This window comes from Frieseomelitta varia, unplaced genomic scaffold (genome assembly GCF_011392965.1).
Source record: "Frieseomelitta varia isolate USP_RPSP 00005682 unplaced genomic scaffold, Fvar_1.2 scaffold_231, whole genome shotgun sequence".
NCBI classification, from domain to species: Eukaryota; Metazoa; Arthropoda; class Insecta; order Hymenoptera; family Apidae; genus Frieseomelitta; species Frieseomelitta varia.
In genome coordinates, this window is record NW_025109959.1 from 769,816 (window position 1) to 791,951 (window position 22,136).

Here is a 22,136-nt window from a genome sequence, read left to right on the forward strand (position 1 = left end):
TTGAAATTATTAATTAATAATTTCCAGAAACCTGGACGAAACGTGCTATAAAAAATTGCGAATCATTTATCTCGATCTATAATGCTTCGACGACTCAATTTTCTTTTTTATTTCGGAGGGCAATTCTCCGGATTAATTTCGGACAAGTCAGAGTTCAGAAACGGATACAGATCAAATCTTCCAATTCTACGTTTCTCTGTTGGATAGCGATAGCGACCAGTGCCCCTCGTCGGTGACGACACCATTAATCAGCAGCATGCGGACACCAGGTGGAATATGGCAGATGGACTTTGCTGGTGCGGCAGACTGTCCGACGCCTGGCCTGGCCACGCGATGCTAATGACCTGACAAATTTTCCGATTGTTCCCCATCGTCGGGAAGATCTCGTCCCCGGCGGCGTTTGATAAACGACCTTGATCACAATGGCCCGAGCTTCCGCCGCGGAAGCAATCCGGCGCCCGTTCGATTTTTCACTCATTCTCGTTCGAGGATTCTCCTCTCCCTTTGGACCAAGGAACTTTTTAGCCAATTTACGGTACGAAGAACGAAGAGGCTGCCGGCTTTTTATCGCCCTCGCTCGTCTCGTTTTATTGCGCAATAATTATTGTAGTCTCGTCCATCTCTTCCTTCGCCCAGAGATCCGTATTTCTAATATAATATGGAAGTCCAGAAACTCCTACACTTCCTATCTTATTTGGGCTTAGCGAAACGGGACTATTTCTTAAATACTTGTATTATAAAGTTAAAAAGAGAAAATATCGTTTTGATATATTGTAGCTTGAATTATGTTCTGAATTTAACTTCTAATTCGTATTTCCTAATTGATATGATTTAAAGTACCACGCGATAAAACAGTTCGTGCAGTTGAACATTCTATAATGAAATCTAAATTGAATCTGAAGTCACAGGTAATAAGTGTTTCATATTTAGGTAACTAGTTACTGGTCTGGAGAACCACTTACTACAATACCTCCTCAGCCACCTCCTTTTATGAAAAGAGTCAGCTGTATGAACAGAGCACCATACATGAGGCCCATGGATACAGTAAGGTGTAGAGAAGATAGGGAAAAAACACGCGAGAAAAATGGCTGGGAAATTTCGAGGGAAATTTTTTAGAACTGGGAAGAGGTTCGACAAATCGTCGAATATCGTTAAAAATGAATTTGACACTGTACACTAGTGTTTAATTTGTTAGTGATTAGGTCTTGTATATATTGTTGCAATTTCCGAGAATTGCTCAGAGTTGAATATTAACACTACACAAGGCCACCGCGATTGTGCGTCATTTGTAAAAGTAGTGGTTAGGCACTTCGCGTCATTCGCGATTCTAATTCTGACTAGTTGGTTTAAAACACATTCGTATCGTGTATCGTCGAGGAAGTAAACATTCTAACAAAGGTTTTTTTCATGAATAAAAGTAGCAGAATTTTTAAATTTTCCTTTTTAGTTTGTACATGAAAAGATAAGGGGATGTTTATTGCAACATTTTAAAAGGAATGTGTTTGGTATTTGTTTATGACCGTCCCAAGTATATTTTACTTTTCTAACACAGTATATTCTACTATTCTACTTTATCTTTTCGGAAGAGAAATTTTGCACGGTACACCCTTATGTTTTGAATATTACATATTACAATATTAAAAATTTTTTTAATATTACATGTTACAATATTAAAAATTTTTTTAATATTACATATTACAATATTAAAATTTTTTTAATATTACAATATTAAAATTTTTTTTAATATTATTAGTATAATATTAAAAACATTTTTTTTTAGTGTACAAGTCTCTAGAATCGCCTCACAGTAATATAACAAAGTTGCTTTAATTTCTATCCTCATTCTGCACTAACTTTCACAAAAAAAAAGTGCCGGTCACCATAATAAAATTAATATTCAATTCCCAAGCAGTTACACTATACGAGATTTGATCGGTTCTCAGTCGACCAATTAAATAATATAAAATACGAATCTATCGATGTTAATAATTTGATCAATTAATATGCACATGAATATCACTTGTGCAGCAAGATGACGAAATTCTCATTAGAAATTCGCTCGTAGACGCGGCGAGCGTGGAATATCGAGTTTTGATTTACGTCAGGCGTTTGAGGTCGAGCCGCGTGTCTTTGGAGAGAGAGTGGAGTGTATACAGGGTGCAGAAACAATTGGCCCCGCAATTAGGAGGTACAAAGGGCTTCGACCGAAGGAGAACGCGGCGGGGAACAATGCGTTTTAGAGCGTTTGAGCAGCAGCTCGTGACAGCTTCTTTGAACGTTCCTGGTCAAGCGTCGGCGCGGCACGCGTTAACACGACTCGAGCATGTAGCATTACGCAAACAGTGTCCGACAAATTGCGACAGACTCGCTGATTGAACTCTCGTTCCAGATCACGATGTGATGATCATACGGGAGGGGGTGGGAGACATTTCTTCCACCCCTTCGAGCTTGGTTGGCTCGATTTTAACAAACTGACCTAATTTCTCGGTCTGTCTGTGACCCTCTTCCTTCCTTCTTTCTTTTTTCCTTTCCTCCTTTTTGTCTCGGCAGTCGCGACCGCAAAAGAAGAGGGAGAAAAAAAAACATCGCCTCTCACGATAGCGTCTCTCTTGCCAATTGAAATCCACGACAAAGGAGGACAGAATGAGACTGGCGAAGTGAAGAATCGTCGCGAAGAAAAGGGGGAGGGGGAGGGGGGGGGGTGTAGCGGGTCATTTCTTTGTGGAACGAGGACCTCAAGTAATGGACGCGGTCTCATTGAGAATCGCCCTTTTCTTTTCCCTCTTCTCTTCTCCCTCCCCTCTCTTTCTCGAGAGTTAGACCTTTGACCGGTTGCATCTCGAGCGAAACGAGACGCGGACGTAAATGAAAATCGAATGTAGCGAGACCGAGGATTTTTCTTAATGGAAAATTCGAATCCGAACCGGGCGGATCGTGACGGATCATTTGACGATTCCGATCGACGAACCGCGAGGAGGGCAGGCCTCGCGATTCCCACGCGTCGATGAAAAACTTTCAGCTTGGTTCTCCGCGTGGCTCTCGCGCGGGTTTGCTGCTTTATCCTCTTTTATCGAGCGTCGGTTTTCCAACGTGGAGGGCCGGGACACTGGTGTTTCATCCCCGTGCGAAGCTCCGTTTCTTTGTCTACTGGCGCGCTCTTTAGAACTTTCAACCCGTTTACCGCAAATCCGCGAATATTGCTGCCACGCGCGACGCCCAGAGAACGGGAAGAATTTCTCTTCTTTTCGATTCTTTTTCTCTCTGTTTTTTCTTTTCTTTTTTCTTTTTCTTTTTCGCAGCTGGAATTTGGAACGCCGCGTATACATAGCGCATCCGTGTACGTGTGTGCCTGTGCACGTCGTCCTTCTTCACTCGGGAATTGACGCACGGATGAATGAGCGTTTGTATTCGCGATCTGAAACGCGCGAAATAGGCGGACTCGCCCCGCTCTCGCTGATACGTTTCGAGAACGCGAATTTGTTCGGCAGAGAATAAGCCAGCCATTGTCTCGAAATATGAAACGATACGCGCGTGCAATTTTCACGCTCTTTTTTTCTTCTTCGCTCGTTCCGAAATTCCCTTCTCGCTGCTGCTGTGTCGCTCACCGTTTCATTTCGTAACGAATAACTCTTCTCACGGTGGAGTGGAAACTGTGTACGGCACACGGTTCGCAGAATATCATATCCATCCTATCGCCCTATCGGTCGCGAGAAATCCGTTCGCCTTCGCTTTTGTCCCTCGTGCAATTAAATTTCGTACTTCTCTCCGCGCCCTCTCGTCTTTTTGTTCTTTCTTTTTTCACGTTTTGTTTATTGTTCACCGGTGCACGATTATTTTCGTGCATTTTGCTACCAGCGAAAGATAGGGTTCTTGAGGATTGACCCTTTCGATACGATTTCATTTTTGCTGTACCACTATGTCTCTGTTGAACACTGGAACTACCAAGGATTAGAGCATAGAATTTACATCGAAGAAAAAAAAAAAAATACAAAGGAATGTACAAACTTTTGTTTATATATTTTATAAAAAATTATTTATATTTCTAAAAATACACTGTTTTACATATATAACATACCTAACCAAGATTGTGAATTGGTCATTCTGACCATTTTGATAGTATTAATGTTAGATGAAAGTCGAATTGTCTTTCTTTATTTTGATTATATGCAGACAATATGAATTCCAAACTGACACGTCTAACACATCAAAGGAAAACTTTTTGTATCATTTGATGATTTTCTTTAACGATTCGATACCACTTACCACCATGTCACTTTTATCAGTCGCTCCCATCGAATAATTGCATTAAACCAAATCGTACGACTATTGAAACATAAAACAAAACATCTGAAATCTCTGAAGTAGATAACAGCTACGCTCTGTTCACAATCAGTCCAAGTTGTAAATTGATGCGAATTCTTTATGAACGATTATATATGGAGGGATGAGGAATCTTCTTACCTATTTTTTATCTACAACTCAGTTTCTCAGTCTTCTCTTTTCTTGGTTTAAATTTTTTTTTAACTAACAATTGGTAAGAGTGTAATGAATTGGTGTGGGTATGACTTTTGACTATTTCTAAAGACGAATGTGGCCTTTCATTATGAAAAGATTCCTCATCCCTGAACTATAGCGTCACCGTTAGCACACAGCACACAGTAGAGTCGTCGTTAGTATAGTCATCTTCCGCGTTTCAACGTCTCCGAAATGTATTGGGATCAGCCGCTAGCTGGCTGGTGACGTGAACTCGACTCGATGCAAATGAGCCTAGCCGGTGGTGGTGTTCGGATCAAACGCGTCCGGTCGACGTTTAGCACGAAATGAAATTACTCGATCGCCTCCTCGAAGGACAATGCGTTTAGCCGCGTGGCACACAGGTGGCCAGAAAATTAAACCGAATCAGAGCACGGAACAGACGTGCATTCAATTAGTCGGTAATCGCGTTTCACGCGGCGCTGCGACGGGCCTCTCGGCGCGAGATCGTTTCAGGCCGGGCGCGCTCGCTCCTTCGGACGTCTCTGTTTAATTGGATAAATTAGTGACAGCCTAGAAAACGTTTTGTACCGGCGCGTCCACTCGCAGAGGACTTTCCTGCACACCCGTGCCCGAGAAAGCGTTGAGAAACGCGTCGTTCGCCGGCTCGTTAAATATTTACTCTCCTGCACTTTTCCCCCGAGGTGGCCGCTCGCACGCCCGTTTTATGCTCCTCGTGGCTCCTGGCCGTTCTTCCAGTCTCCCGGACGGTAAACTTCGTTTCCTGGATAGAGTGTTACGCGGCGTAATAGATTTCGGCGAGTGAGGCTTCTTATTTTCTCGCTCATCACCGATTAAAGCGGCAGATACCAAACGTGGAATGAAATTTATTAGCTCTTTGCCGAGAGGAAATCGAACCGATTATTTTCACTTTTCGTAACTTTCTCGATCTCGATTACGCCAAGTGTAAATTTCTTGCTTCAATTTTGAGAGAATTTCATGGTTAATTTTATATCTTCTCTTTTCACGTGTTAGTTTGTGGTGAAGAAAACGACGGGGTGAAGAAAAGAACGAGTACACGCGTACACGCGAAATGAAGAACTGAATGAAACGATTATTTCTATACCTCACGAACGAAAAACGTAGAACAGAAATAACCATTTCATCCAGTTCGTCGCTGAAATGGTTATTTCTGCAGATTATTTTCTGAGCGGAATTTCTTTCGAGTGCACAATTTGCAAATAAATTTCTGATAGAAAGTCCTTTAGCATTTGTACAAATAATGAATTTCAATCGATGGTATGTTCAGCTCATCTGCCCAATTAAAGGAATTCGAGGCTATGCAACTAACTTCAAAAAAGGTAATTTAAATATAATTGTTGTTTGAAAGTTTCTCAAAACACCGAGAAGTTTCTGCTCCTCGCAAACGAGAAACGTAAACTGGAATTAACCACTTCGCTTGAATCCAAAATTCAAGCGTGTTCTTTCTCTACGATCGCGGCAAAAATAAAATAAACATAGCGTTTACATCAGGAGCTCGTTCGCGCGTAAAGGTACAGGCTTTAGCTTTCATCGCGATAGCATCGTTCGTAGTTCGCAGTTTCGCAAGAACGCAGCAAAGCCGGCGAATTAAAGTAACGTCGTCTACGATACGATCAAGATCGAATGGTGTATCCGTCCTTACAAACTTCCTCTTCGCAAAGTAGCGACTTCGCTCTCTCGTTGAAGTTTCTCGCGAGCGAGCCACGATGGCGTGTGCGTCGCTCGTCGAAGGCTTTCTTTCTCCTCGCGAGAGAAAAAAACTTTAATCGCTTCGGAGAAATTTGAAATTACAATTACGGCGCGCGCGAGGAACCGACGAGACGACGCCGGGAAAAGAAAAGAAGAAGAAAGAAAAAATTGCATCTCCGATGAATTGCAGAACCCGAGCGAACTTGGCTGCTTTTGCCCGCGTTCTATTTATCATTGCACGATCATTCTCTCTCTCTCTCTCTCTCTCTCTCTCTCTCTCTCTCTGTCTCTCTCTTTTGGTGTAGATAAATGTCACGACGTGTGGTGACATGGGGGGTCATCTTCCTACGTTTTCAGGCTTGCACGCAGCTTTACGAACGGTCGAGCTCGCGTGCAACATTGTGACGATTAACCTCTTAGCTGTGGTGCCGCTTTTGCAAGCGTGTATGTACAGGGTGAAAAGAAAAGTTTGTCGGTGATGAATTCTTCTTGATCTGAAGATCAAAAAAAATTTTTTTTTTCCTTGCATTGTATCATATTCTAATCATCACGGAGGTAACACTTTTTCAAGGGACCATAGGTTGCAAACTTAATAGCCGAATTTCTCTTGAGAAATGGCAAAAAAGTATCTTAATCATTTAACATTGCGGACACGTGCGTGCTAACTGCATATGTGCTAAACTGCAGGAATTAATCCGTGACATTTACCGGCGTGTAAAAATAATTTAACAAACTTTGAACTTTAAATAGCACGAGTACCTTAATGAATTCTTCTTCCTTCTCTTTCTTCAGAAAAGAAAAAAAGATAATATAAATATATAAATATATGATAAATATGTATTTATTTATATATTTATATCATATACATACACGTGAGATGCATATTTGTATAATGAGGAAATATTTATATGACCCGTAGTTGCACAATATTCTATTATAAACTTATTTCACCAATCCACCTGGAATTTTTTTTTTTTTTATTCTTCTACAATCGTTTCAAACATATATCACTGAAGATATTCACCTTCGTGGGACACCCTGTATCCGAGAATTAAAATCGACTAAAGTGATATTGAAAAGCGGTACGACACGGTGCCTTGCGCCACATCACACCGCAAGTTTATCTGGCTGTGATAAAAAGGGTTTAAACAGAGCCGGGTCTATCATTCGGACGCACGCGAACACGAATTGCCCGATCGAGCAGCGATCCCTCTTCTTTTTTTCTTTTCTTCTTTTTCGTTGTCGATCACGATACTCCTTTGCTCTCCTCCTGCCCTCCGAGAAACCCGATAATAGCCGACTCTTTTTATTCGCGGCTCAATGGCCAGCCAGCCGTGTCCGATTAATGCAATCTGACAGAGGGACTGTTGTAAGTGTCATCCTTATTTTTCGCGATAATTGCGTCGACGACCTCGCTTCGCGGTTTTACTCTCGCCTGTTTTTCCTCGCGCGTTAATGACACGATCGCGGTCATCATCAGAGTCTTCTCGGTGTCTCTCTTCTTGAGGGGGGAAAAAAGAAAATCGCTCGTTCGCGTTGAAGAAGCCGCCCCATCGTCGTCGTCGTGATAACGTGAAACGATAATACGGGCTGAATCTCGGATTAATTACTCGGAAACAGGCTCATCGATCAACTGCGATACGGTCTCTTGTCTATTGATTACCGTCGCGACGCGTGTTCATTGGTAAACAGGACACGTCACTGGTTGTTTATTGATCAGCCACTGCCGCGAGATTGGAAACGACGAATGATTTTTCTAAAGAATGGCTGCGGGTTTCTTGAAATTCAGATCGGATTTTCGTTCGCAGAGTAGGAGGAGCAGGTACAGTTTCCTAAGAGAAATGGAAACTAAAAAAGAAATATCTCTGAGAAGAGCGTACAAATATCAAAAACTGAAGAAACTTTAAGAGCAAACAGAACGATTTAGATTAGAGTCTAGTTTAAATGACTCTATACTAACAAAGGAAACTTTTCTTGAATTCCAACATTTGAAACCCACGTAACAATGCGTGTCAAATATTTTTTTCCAATACTATATGCCAAGTTTCATCAAAATTGGTAGTTGATACTTCGGAACTTGATGTTCCCTTGTTAATACACTTTCTTACGCGACGAATGTTTTATTTTTTTTTTTTTTTTTCAAGCGTGCGATAAGTCACGTTGTAAATTATTGTTGTTTTCGAAGCGCTCGTTCCGAAAGATGAACGGGTCCAGTATTAAACCCTTCTGATTTTTCCCGCGGAAACTCGATCGCCTGTCCTGCAGGTTTAAGCGGATTTTCACGAAGAAGAGAGAGAGAGAGGGGACTGTGCGTAATTAAATGCCTAATTAAATCGTTACGCCCAGGGCGTAAAAAAGGCAACCAGATGCCACTTTCCTCCCCCGTTTCGATTTCGACGGGGTAATTAACTCTCCGCACGTCTGATTAACCGGCTAACTAAGTCGGCTTGTATCGATTTAAGTTTCCGTTGCAATCTGAACGTCGTTTAAGAATCACCGTTACCTTCTTTTTCTCTTTCTCCCACCCCAAAGGAATTCATTCGACAATTCTGCTATTATGAAACTGCTGTTTAATCTACTATCTACTTATTATGCATAGTTCTTTTATTCGTTTGCACGTTCGTTGTCTGATTGGACAGCTCGGAGATGGGATTATTGATAAAAATGAAAATCCATTAACACTTTAGGAACGACGTCTTTATCTGGAGTTGTTTCAACAATTTTGTTCAAATTTTATTGTTGCTATATACCGTATGAGTCGCCCAAGACTGGAAGACTTGAAATATTTTCGGAACGATTAATTGTATGAAAAAATATTTCAAACCGAAGTCGAATGATTTCGAGAAGAGTATTGATTACGATATTCTGTGAGCAGCACTTCGAATTATTTTCATTTTACGGAGAACGACTCGAGTTGAATCAAATAATGTATTAAAATTAAAAAATATACGATTTCGCTGCAGAAAAAAATTAATTGGACCTTCAAACGTCTTCTGTCGAGCAACATTGATCAGTTGATAGTCCTCTCGAAATTTTTCGTATAAAACATTTTATAATTAGCCGTGTCGAAAATATTCAGCTTCTCCTTAGGTGACTAAATTTTAGTCCCTTTAAATGACCCATTCTGTACAAACGAAATCAACATTAATATTCACCATTTAAAACTAGAAAAATTATTGTCAAACTCGTCTAATTATCATTAATTTAAATCTATAGAAGTCGTTAACGTTGTCTTTCAAGGGTTCGTCGGTAAATGAATTGAAAATGATCGTGCCGATCTTGAAACTTTGCGCCGAGAAGAAAACGTTAGGGGGAGTGAATTGTCGTCTACGAGAGCTCGATAGAGTTATCTACCACTTTCCCGCGGCTTGTCAATACTTCTTCATCCTCCGAAATATGGGACACGCGTTTTAATTGAAATCAATCTGTTTTGCGATGAAGTCGAATATCCTCGAGCGGGAAGAGAAGCTCTCTTCCGTGGCCGATGTAATTGTTGCTCGGTGCTTGTTCGACGAATGAATCGTCCGAGGATGATAGTAACAAGTTTTGTTGCTCGGGGAATATGTTTATCGATTCGTAGAAGAATGCAAAGAACACTTGTTGACGATGAAAGCCTCGAATACGATGTTTCTCAATTTTAACTGTCATTCAGCTTGCTGTTCGTTTAAAACTCGTGTTTCAAACTAAAGTTTTCAGTGTTTGTTAACAGATCGTGCACATTTGTGCATTTACAGAGACTGTAACAGTGTTCGCAAAATTATTCAGAATACGATGGTTCCGATCGTGTATGACATGATAGAAATAATGATAATTCGTTATTTGTGTTAATTCAACTGAAGCAAATATTTCTCGATTCAAAATTTGGTAAGTACACGTGTACTTGACAGATTCCCAAAATTGTTCACTTTCTACATACTTCGTTATAGTTTTAACTTATTTGAAAAACATTCCTCGTTCTATCGTATCACAATTAACCAATATATCGATATCTTATTGATTTATTTAATTTCTTGCCGCAAAGTGGCATCTTGTTCTATATAACATTATAATGTCGAAGTGAAAAAAAAATTGAAAAGTGAAGAAAAGAAAAAAAATTCTAAAACTAACAGAGAGTTGAGACACACATTTCCGTTTTACGAAATATTCAACAGAAGGGGGAGAAGCGCTCGTTACGAAAATTTAGCAGATGAAACGTATTTCTTAAATCTCATTTCTTCACTGGGAATTAATCGTTGATCGCAAGTGGGACGAATCCCTTCGGGGCATTGAGAATGATGCGCGCACTCTCTGGCCAGCGTTCGCGAAGGCCGCAAGTTTAGCTAACACCCTGCTAAACGTATTAGCCCGTGTTTGCCAACTAGTTAAATGGTTGATATTTGCTCGGCCGTCCCTGAAACGTATTCGAGGGATAGGTCGCGGACGAAGCGCGGTCGAGCAGGCGTCGGGGATAATCACGAGACTCTGTAACGACGCGCAAATGAAGCTCCCCCGTTTCGGCCCGGAAATGAAACGACGAAGAATTAACTAGTCGTTGAAACGTGTTCATATCCGCGCCACTGTCCCTGTTATTAGCTTCATATCCCGGCCTCGTATCTCGCCTCGGTGTACATCAACTACGGATAGCGGTCTGTGCGTGGGCGCATCGTTTGACGATTCTTTTTTGGCGGGTTTGAGGTTAGGAGAGATGTTTGAGGTTAGGAGATTAACAGTATTTTGAGGTTAGGAGATTAACAGTATTTTGAAAGCCATACTCGGACATTTACTTTGTTGCATTAGGTTGACCAAAGAGTAACTGTGTTTTCTCGTGTGCGAATGAAAGGCGAATTTTTCATGAGAAACGAAAGATTTGTCAGATACATTGACCATTTTCGTTTGACTGCCTTTCGCCATCTTTCAGGTAACTTCGCGGTCCCGCGTTCTTATCTTCTTCGACGAAAAATTGTTCGGACACAATTTTAAAACTTTAAACTGCCGTAATTTTTGAAACTTTTTCATCATTCACGTGAAATAATTTTATAAGCTTGCACAGTTTTTTTTTTTCATTTTCGGAGATAGTCAAAATGTCATTTTTCATTTTGAAATCTACGCCAATGTCACGTTATTTCAAAAATATTATTTTGTTTGAAAAAAAACATATATAAAAATATATCTATAAAATATAATTTTATAATTTATAATATATAATTTTATAATTCATAATATATAATATATAATTTTATAATTTATAAATAAAATATAATTTTATTTGAATATATATTATATGATATTCTTTTGCGGTATTTAATTCCCCTTTTATTCTACACGCTTCAAGATGAAAATATCCATTCTGGCGAGAGAGAGAGAGAGAGAGAGAGAGAGAGCCACTACAAATGTACCTTCGCGTCAAAAATACCTAGCGTCCTAATACCAGCCTAATTGCGACCATTAGAATCTCTCGAGTCGACACGTTCGACTTGCACTGCAACAGCCGGTGGTTTTTCCTGCCTTGTGTGGATCCCGTCTTCCCGGACAAATAATTGCAATTGACTGGAAAGGCACGCGAGGTTCGACGTTCAACGTTCAACGTTCAGGGAAGCGAAGGGACAGCGCACGAAGGGGAGACGCGACGATTGCATTCGTTGGCCCCGATAAATTTTCTCAGCGGGGCGTGATAGCGTGCATGCGACGCTTGCATTAACAACCACAGGCCACCGCTGCGGAACACGTTGCGACATTCGATAGTTCGTTCCTGGTGGCTACGGCTTTGTAAATTCGAGTCGCGCAAATTCGCCTCGGCCGCGCCGTGAGAGATCCTTTTTGCCCGCGACAAGGGAATTTATGGAGCGCGAGCCATCGCCGTATCGCGAGAAGTTACGGACTTGCTGCTCCGCCAGGATCACCAACGATCACCTCTAACCGACGTTTATTGTCCCTGTGATACACTCGCTTCCCTCTTCCACGGATCACTGCTCTTCAACGATATTCCCTTCCGGCTCTCGTAGATTTTTCCCTACGTTCGAATATTGAAATCCTGTTCTTTCTTCGTTGCAGATTGTCTGCTTTTTTAACCCCTTGGCTACGGCATAATAATTGAAATAGAATAAAATTTGGTACAGTATCAAAGAACGACGTTACTACCTAACGCATCACAAGAATGAGTGCGTATCGTAATGGAAAGTCTCAAAATTTCGACCATTCGGCAAGTTTATCGTCAAAGTCCATCTTCGACGAGTCGCGTGAAAGATTGTGCCAACAACGGCTTAAAAACTACAAGAAGAAGAAACCTCCAAATGAAAATTGTTTTCAACGCATTCTGATAAAATTGTAGGATTGTGCACGTTGTAAAATAATGCAAACAATAAATAGGTAACTTTCGCGAAATATACAGAAATATACTCGATTAGAAGTAAACTGCTGATACGATCATAATTAAAAGTGTAATCATTTTACGATCAATGATTTTGATTAATTCTGATTATCTCGCTATCAAAAAATTATCAAATAATATTAGCAATCCTGATTAATGTTCTGATTCCGCGTAATCAGATTATTCAGTGTTGCCAGGCTCTATCAATGAACTATATATCAATCTGCACCACTAACGGCGCGTTGCTTCCTTTACGTTCACGCATAATAGTGATTTCAGTCTCCTCGGTGGATTCGACTCGATTGCGCGTATTTTCATTCCATGTACCGATCGTACGTGTATTTTCAAGTGACACGATCCTTTATTCGACTACAAAGCCGACGCCTTTATCGTCAGTCAGCCGTTCAACAGCCGTGAAATTTCTTTTTCCATTCCTGTGCAGTGTTGTTCCATTCCTGTCACGTTATTTCGAAACGCGTCGGAAACTATTTCCACCGACATCGTTGTTTCAATGTTCGTTCCGTCATTAGTTAAAATCTCGTTGAAACGGCCGATAGCCAACATCCAAATTGAACAAACGCGAATTGGACGTGAACGGTCGTTCAACACGTTGATCGCCATGTCGCCCATATCTGGGGTGGACAGATCCACATGTGAGTGACGATCTTAATTTTAAATTTTTAGAGAAAGAAAGTATAACGGCGTTTAATTTTAGATAAATTGTCAAACAACAATGTAAAACTAATAACATAGTAAATTGTTAAATTATTTTGAAGAAATCCTAACTACTTTATTTACTAAAGTTACATAATATTCCGTGTACATCTTAGGAAACATTTTAAACAGAACTGAGATTTAGGGGGCCTTGTAAATTCTCCAAATTCTAAACTTTGGTCTGTACTTGAGGGACGCAGAAAAAGAAACCGTGTAAAAACTTCTAGTTTGACAAGTTAGCACGTTCGCGTCACAGACTGAATAAATGGAATAAAGGGACAAAAGCGTGAAAACAGAAGAATGAAACAAAAGAAAACGTAAAAACAACCGGACACCAAGGAAGTTAAAATCTAGACTGCAGTAAATCTGAATTCATGGCATCGTGAGAGATCTACTCGATTTGCGCTCGATGATCAACGTGTTGAGAAGCTGACCTCTGTACTATCACGTTGTTATCTATCTCGCCCATGGTACAGTACTCACCATTTAAGCGTCCGCAGTTTGGGACCGAAAGTGGACGCTTAAGCGAGTGTATTCTGCGAATTGGCATCAAAGTAAAAGAGGGGATGAGCGTCAATTGTTTCGTGTTGTTCAAGTGTCATGTTTCACGGGGCCCTATGGTAAGATAGAGTGGGGGAATGGTCCCAATTCCAAGAACTAGTGGGGATAGCGACTAACGCTTAACTGGGGAAAAGTTCGGATACTTAACTGGGGACTACTGTATTATCCATTGCAAATAACCGGCAGAACAGAAACGCGACACCAAACAATTTCTTCCCGCCGTCCGTTTCGGCTGTCGACGAGGATTTTTTACTTTTTGAAGGCGACTGTACGCGCGAGTTCACCCGCGACGACGAGTAATGGAAGCTCGCTCGCTCTACTCGCGCGAGTAATAATCTCTTCTCGGTCCATCCATTGAAATTACCGCCGAGCGTTCGTCGGAATTACGAGCTGTTCAGTTTTCATTATCGTGTCGTGACAACCGACGATAGCGACGTTTTAATAGCTCGGATCCCCTGCTGGATGGGATACTGGCTTAAAGAACGATTTCTCGAAGGACACGCGAAGGGGTGACATTCACTTAGGCGAGAAACTTGACCAGAGAGAGCCAACTGAGCTTGATAAAACCACTTTTCCTTTAACGTAGTCTGTGCGTAGTCTCTACGGTAATTTAACGTCACACAGAGATTCGATAGACTCTCGTTTATCCAGCCACTCTCTGCCAGAGAACAGAGAGAGATTTACATTCAACTTTGCAACGAAAATTTTTTTTTTAACCATCTCCTTGCGAGACTTGCCTCGTTATTGCGAGATTAATATTACAAGCATCGATGGTAATTTTCTTCGACTCGTTACATAATGGTTCGTTACAGGATGGTTCAACTTGCACAACTGAAATAACTTTTAAATGATACGCCATATTTTGCCTGTCTTAAAGTCATACAACTTTTGTATTAAACAATTTCCCATTAGACGCAGAATTTAAAGGTCATTTGAGGTGTGCAAGTTACATGAATCACCCTGTATATTTTTCTTTACTTGTTATTTGTGTATAATTTTATTTACTTACTCAAGGTATACTTTCTTGAAAAGTTTTCCAATTAAATAGAATTCGAAGTTGACAGTCTCTCCAAGTTCTTTCAATTTAATATAGAACACTATAGTAATTGTAAACTCTTCCAAACTCAGTGCTGTATATGAAAAATGTACTATACTGAGTCATACGTTGTAATAAAAATTGCTTCTAATGTGGCAATGATTTTTCTGTTGATTGACAAGATCATGATCGAAATGGAGGCAAAATTTTCACTGCAAAGGAGAAAGAACGGTGTGAATTTTTAAACGTCAGAGAAACCGGAGAGTTCCTCGTAGCATCGTGTATGTACATCGATCTGATAACATTTAACGTGGCGTCTAGAATCTCGAGTCATTATCGCGGAGTTCTAATTTACGCCGGAGAATCATTTACGCTGTCGTAACGGCCACGAAACGTTAATTCCTCCGCAGCCGTGCCAGCAAATATTTCTGATAGCTTCCAGTAGGAAATCCATGGTTGCAACAGTCAAACGAGTACGCTCAAGTTCCGAGGAACTTGGCTGCAATCTGTTTGTTCGCCTCGACGACGTATTAAGCGCCACCGGTAACAAAGTTACCTCTCTCGCGCGTAATTTAGAATGCTTGATTTGCGATCTCGCTCGTTCACGACGTTCTCCAAGAAAATGCCGCTCGAAACGAGAGAATCGAAATTCCATTTTATTATTTGTTGTATCTCTTGCATCTACAGGCCTTTCAACGCCTGTTGAAAATTCTTGCAGTTTATTCGACGTTATTCGAATTAACACAATCGTCGAGAAACAAAAAATTTGGCATCATCAAAGGGTTTTCACAGCAATGTGACGAACGCCACGTGAAACGCGAAATGAAAATGGTATTAATTTAATTATTAATTTGTCCCGGGGAAACTTTCAGATACGAATTTCTTCGCGTACTACACCTTGAGATAATATTCCTCGCTGTAAGCCCGTCGCCAATTTCCGGCGAATCGATCTATTACTCGACAAAATGATCAATCTTCTTCACGGTTCACGACGCGGACGACTTGTGCGCGATTGGCGAACGCCTTCGGATAATGGCGGAGGAGAACAGGCCAAGGGTTGAAAATGTCGAAGTTCGTCTTCGTCTTTGACTGTGCAAAGTTTACATATACATACATTGCACGTGGAGAAGGAGACGTAACGTAAAATCAAAGACTTTCGAAACAATTAACTCTTTGCACTCGACTGTCCCTTCTGAGGGGACATTTTACTTAAATCTAGTCAACAGCTCAGACTTTTTATAATTTGCCGATAACTATAACGGACGTATATATTTGTTGTTGTGTGATACAATATAATATCTGAACAGACGCCTAGAACGAAAACTATAATAACGACGTGAGAAGAACAAAAGAATTTCAGAAGAAATTTCTGAAGGCAGTCCTCAATAATTCACATAAACTAGACTTTTCGTTGCTTCTTACGAAAGTTTAAAAGATAATGGAGGATATTAGTTTTTCAAAGACTGAAATTATATATCACTAACTCTTGTATATTATACTTGTTTTGGCAAACCCGCAATGCTTTGAATTTAAACGACATGACATATTACAAAGATATAATCAAATTTCGTGTTAAATACCATTTGAGTGATTATTTCCAATGTTACATCATTTGATTTACGAAGTGATGCTTCCTAAATAAGTTGCTGGTAGATGACAAAAAAACCCCGACTTTGTCGAGGGCAAAGGATTAATTTTTGGTGAATTAAAGATTTACTCTTTTCCTGTTTCTTTATTAACTGTAAACGAATAACGAAAACTTGTTAAATCTCTCGACTAATAACAGTTTGAAACAACACTCGTAGCCTAGTGGAATAGACATGATCGATCGGTGATGTACAAGATAGACGAGCTACAAGATAGATCTCTCATCTTGCGAGATTTCACGTAATGTATTCTGAATATACAGGATTTCAGTGTAGAAATCCAAACTGCTACAAAGTTGATAAAGTCGAGAATGAAGAATAATTCTTTTCGATTAGAATTGACGCGGAATATTCCTGAACGTAGAATGTTCATACTTCTGTGGAACTTCAAAGTTACTTAAGCATACTTCGAGTTTTAACATTGTTAAAAAGAATTAAATTCACAATTTCTGAAACTAATCTAGGCCAACAGTTTCATCGATATTTCGTACCAAAGACAATCTAAATTATAACCAGAAATGAAGGAATAATGCTACCGACACTTTTGTTCGTAGTTTCGCGTCTTACAACAAGGGAAATTCAATTCGTTGTACAAAATATGGAATAAAAATCTGGACGCGCCCGAGTCAGCTTTGTTGTACCAGTTCAAGGTACAAGTTCGAGTATAGGATCCAGTAATCAAACGCTATCCCTAACAGAGCAGGAGGGATCTTCAGAACCATTGAACCAGATTACGAAGGGACGTTAAACTATATGGGATCCGTCCTTGCCCGACTAGGTACTCAGTCTGTCGAATACCGGTCGGAGCTTCCAGAACTACAGTAGTGACTCCAACGTGCTTAAAAAATGGGAATCGAAAAGCAGATATCGGTATACAGAATTCGGTAAAGCAGATATCTGTTTTATAATTAATTGAAATTAAAGCAATTATAATTAAAACGCGTTGAATGTTACAACTGTTATATACTAAATACCACTTTATGACAAGGATAATTTTATCGTAAGTCAAAAATCTGATTGACCAGTGTTACACAGTTAACCGGCCTGGTTCGTTCGAATTTAATTTTACAATAATGACTTCTACTTCCACCATTCTTTTATCATCCTAGCTTCTAGAGTTTCATCTTATCGTAGAAGCAACACTAGGTTGCATCCCAGGTAAGTATCCTTCTTTCAAAATTTTAACTTGCAACTACGTTTACGTACTATCGTCTCCACCTGCTGTGCACTTTGCCTAAAGGGTTGCCTTCGAGCAACATGGCTCGGTTTCGTACTGTTTCTCTGTGCTTCGTGCTGGTTGGCGTTCATTTTGGTAACGAAACTTTAATGGCCTAGCACACACCAGGCTCACACGTGTTACGAGAGAGTTTTACAGATAGGGCGATTTCACCGACGCCGCAATTAATATTTAAATATTAACGACTGCCGCAGCGGGCTATTAACTCGCGCGATCGTGGCACAAAATCGCATAATTAATTTCTCGGGGCGAGATCCTTGGCGAAGTATAATGTTGTTTGCATGTGCAGCGGTGCCCACGCCTCGTTTCACGAGCGATCGAGATCGATCGAATTATGATCGTGTCCATTGTAACTCGATCAAATGACCATCTCTTGATTTCGCTGTATGCACGTACAACACACAATGTGGTATTGTGGACGGTGTACAAAATATTGAACGAGTCAGCGAACCAGTGTTCATGTTTTCGTCAGTGTTATACAGAGTGTGGTACCGGAAATCGATTGCCAGCGAAATGACCCGCGAAACATAACCTATCTCACGAAATTATTGTACGTAACCACCAGTCGCGAAACCAGCGAGTTTCTGGACTGATTTCTCCCGAGTCTTTAGTGGTGGTTGTTATTTTTTTAACCCCTTGCGCCGGCAACTAGTTCGCGGACCATAACGAGTGACCGGTACAAAAATTCGTCGCTTTCTTTTCCTTTCGAACTCGTTGGTATGATGTCACTGGATAGAAATTATTAAGAAGTAATAAACTTATCATTCGTTTTGCTTGGGTAACATTTAAACATACTTAAAACTGAGAAAATATTGCAAAATATTGGGACGAAAATTTCTCGACGTGCGTGGCACGTCATTCCAGCGCAAGAGATTAAAGAGAAGTTTACAGTGGGAAAAATAGTTCGAAACCTTTTGTCCGACAAATAGAGACTCAAAAATAATATTTATGCAGATTTCAAATGTGTAATACACAAGATGTAATGCTACATGTACCTCCGCTCAGAAATCTTAAGATAAAAATAGTGCAATAAATATGAGTTATAAATTGTATATAATAAGCACAGTATTTACAATAAATATGAAACATACTTTGTGCAATAATATTCTGTTAAATATATTAATACATTGTATTATGAAATATGTATACACGATAAGTACTGAATGTTAAAAACGAAGTTTTTGAACCTGGCTGCAAGACACGAAATACTCGAAGTCCTGTGCGTTTCTTGAGTCTCAACTTCAACTTGTAAATGTATTTCCTTGTACTTTGACCAATGAAATACGTATGTTTTTATGTTTAAAATCACATTAAAAAAAAAGAAAACAATCTCTCGTAATTGTAATCTTCAATGATAGATACTTAATAACACGAAAGAAAAATTAACGTAGCTGGTGTTCTTCGAAATGATCGACGAAGTAACCGTGTACACGATGGAAGAACGCAGGCGGAGAAAGTGGCGAGTGAAAACTGTTACGCCGTTGGGTAACCGTTCCATCAGCTCGCCGTGCACCGGTATAATGTAATAAAGAAACGAAGCCAACGCGCAAAGTTGCGTAAAAACGTTATTTTACGATATTTTACATGGTTAATTTCGCACGGCCGGAAGATAATTGGTACGAGGAATTGGTATCGCCGGAAAGTGGAATTTCTCAGTTGGAGGTGTTTATTAGCAACTCGACGAGAAGAAAGAAGAAAGGGGAGGGGGGGGGGGAGGGGGAGGTCGACGAAGTCGCAGTTAATAAGCTTGTTAGCAACGTTGGCGAAAGACGCGTGCATCGCGATAGTTAGCTTTATACATGCATAGTCAATGGATGCGTTGGCATAAAGAGAGCCATTCTCCACGTCCGTCCCGTCCCGTCTCGTTCCTCTGTTCCTCCGGCAACTTTGATGAATAGTTAGCCGCAAATGGACGACGCGTGCACGGCACTTGGCGATATTTCGAGACACACGACCCGACACGGGGTGAAAAGGAGACGCGAATGTCAACGGGGAACGTGTGTAATGGCTGGACAGTTTCTGAGGAAACTTTTCGACCAACTTCTCTCACGCTGAAACTGGGACAGCTTGTTCCTTTATCTTAAAAAGTAACGGCCAAAGACCACACATTTCGTGGAAACCGCGAAGTCTGTTGTTGTTCGTTCGTTGCACTTTCATGTCGCTTGGTATGAAAGATGAGAGGAGAGTCCTGACTCGAGGATACAAGTCGTTTGAAAATAGATGATGAAATGTTTGTTTTATCAGAAATAATAATTCAGTTGTTGTATTAATTTAATTGAACAAAATGTTTGCTACAATTATGCTGATCCGACTTTTCTACTGAATGTGGACGCTCGGTTCATGTGACAATGTTTCGTAACCATAAACGACACAAAAGAATATTGGAAGGTACGAGGATTAGATTGCGTAATTAGTTTTCATAATATTTAACACTAGAACACTACCGACGTGGTCAGAATGACTAATTCTGACAATTTTTATTAGATTATGTTTATTTTATTATATGCAAGAGCGGGCTAACTGGCGGCCCACGGACCCTTGCCCCTACTTTCCTGATCGCTAGCGCTATCCATCCCCTCCACTGCATCAGTCGGAGAGTGGGGCTCATGCTTGGCGAGGAAATTTCAATGTAGGACATGTAAAATAGTATATTTTTAGAGATTTAAATGATTTTTTCTGAAATAAAAAAATATCAAAATGAATTTTTGTAAGATCAAACGGTTTACAAAACACATAAATAAAAGTTTGTGCATTATATTGTATTTTACAGTTTTTCTGTCTTTTTTCACTTTAATATCTCTGACGAAAACTCTATGCTTTGGTCCTTGGCGGTTCTGGCGTTAAGATCAGGCTTCTACACTGGTCGTTGCGACTTTAATTGCATTGACATTCGAATTAACGATATTAGCGACACGTACCGAGTAAACTGAAAAGTACCATTCTGTTACAGCTGGAGCCGCTTCTGAGGAAACTAACCAAAGGTCCAGTTCTGCACACAATCGCCACTCTCTCACGAAGGGTAAGCAGTCAGTGTTTGACGAATCACCACGTAATACAGAAAGAATCATGACACGAGCGTTGTCCGATCGATCGAAACCGTCGCCATGCTACGTCGCTTTTCTCCTTTTTCTTTGTCGTATCCACTTGCACATCCACCGGATATTACGAGAATTATGCGCACATCATCACCACCATGCATGGCCGTACGTATTTATACACGTGTACCGCGAGAGATCACGTTTATGATCACGTATGGCGAATGGTGTCATTTCGTTTCCCCTTCCCTCTTTTTGTCGCGGAAGCTTCTGGCAAATGTTGCTATTGTAACGCTATTGCCGCGCGCAACAACCACGGACGGACAGTCTTTCTCGTTGATCAGTGGCTGTAAATTCGCGAAACAAAAGCCGCCGTATTTCGTACCGAGTACAAAGGAAACAAGCATGAAGCTTACCGTCGTCGTCGTTTCTCATTTAAAACCAAGAATAAAGGGACACCGGCAGATATATTTGCTTGAGCGATCGTTGTGAAATACGATTTATCCTTGGTTTCCCCTCGAACGACCGAGATTAACGAATCCAGTCGTTTCTCAAGCTGGCTGTCCGTCTCATCTTCGAATCGGAGCGTGTCCGACGCGAACGCGCGTGCAATTCGAACGCAGTCGGACGAGAGAAACAAATGGAAATTTCGACGCGCGACGAGTATTGTGTCGATGGGAAACATCGATAACGATGGGAAACGATCGCTTTCCGCATTGTGAAAAATGGAAAGCGACGTGTGGCGCTCGTGAAATCGAATAAAGAGAGAGAAAGAAAAAAAAAATCATCGTAACTCGTGTAGGTACCACCGATCCACGCGCATCTGGCCGACGCCAGATAACGAACAACGCAATATCTGCGCACACTGTAAAACGATAAACGGATTCAATAACGTTTTAATCCCGATCGATTGATCCGCACCGCAGATCTCAGCGCTGCGCGCGGTTAAGCCAAAAATTTAATCAACTGTGAGAGAAACGCCGGTGAAATTGATAATAACGGAGGCATTTGTCTGAAAGAACGGCGAAAAATCGGTGATCGCTCAGGCCTGAAAAAATTCGCTTTTCACCGAGGCGAGCCTTGAGAGGTTCGTTCCAAATGTTTGCTCGCACGTGCTTCCGATTTTCAGCGATGGATCGCGATAGAAAGCGATTCCTAATCAAAACGCGTTTGCAAAATGGAAACGCGAACGCAGCGCGAAAAAGCGACTCTTTGTACGTTAAATACTACAGAGGGATTAATGTTAACGAGCTCGAGCACTTGTTTGTTACGCGTATATCGGGTATCTCGTGATTTTGTCAGCGCGTTCAGAATGTTATTCCGAGTGAAAAACGTTACACGCGCGATCTTTGCCTTC

General features: G+C 40.7%; 1 protein-coding gene across 2 annotated transcripts in view; it reads left to right on the forward strand.

Annotated features, from left to right (window-relative positions):
* The window catches only part of LOC122527801, a 53,549-nt gene extending 32,007 nt beyond the window's left edge, over positions 1-21,542 (forward strand). For both annotated transcript variants that reach the window (XM_043652311.1, XM_043652312.1), the window contains exon 4: positions 20,695-21,542. In XM_043652311.1, the coding sequence (XP_043508246.1) occupies positions 20,695-20,990 (296 nt within the window). In that variant the 3' untranslated portion in view covers positions 20,991-21,542. The remainder of the gene's footprint in view (positions 1-20,694) is intronic.
* Positions 21,543-22,136: the final 594 nt, after the last annotated feature.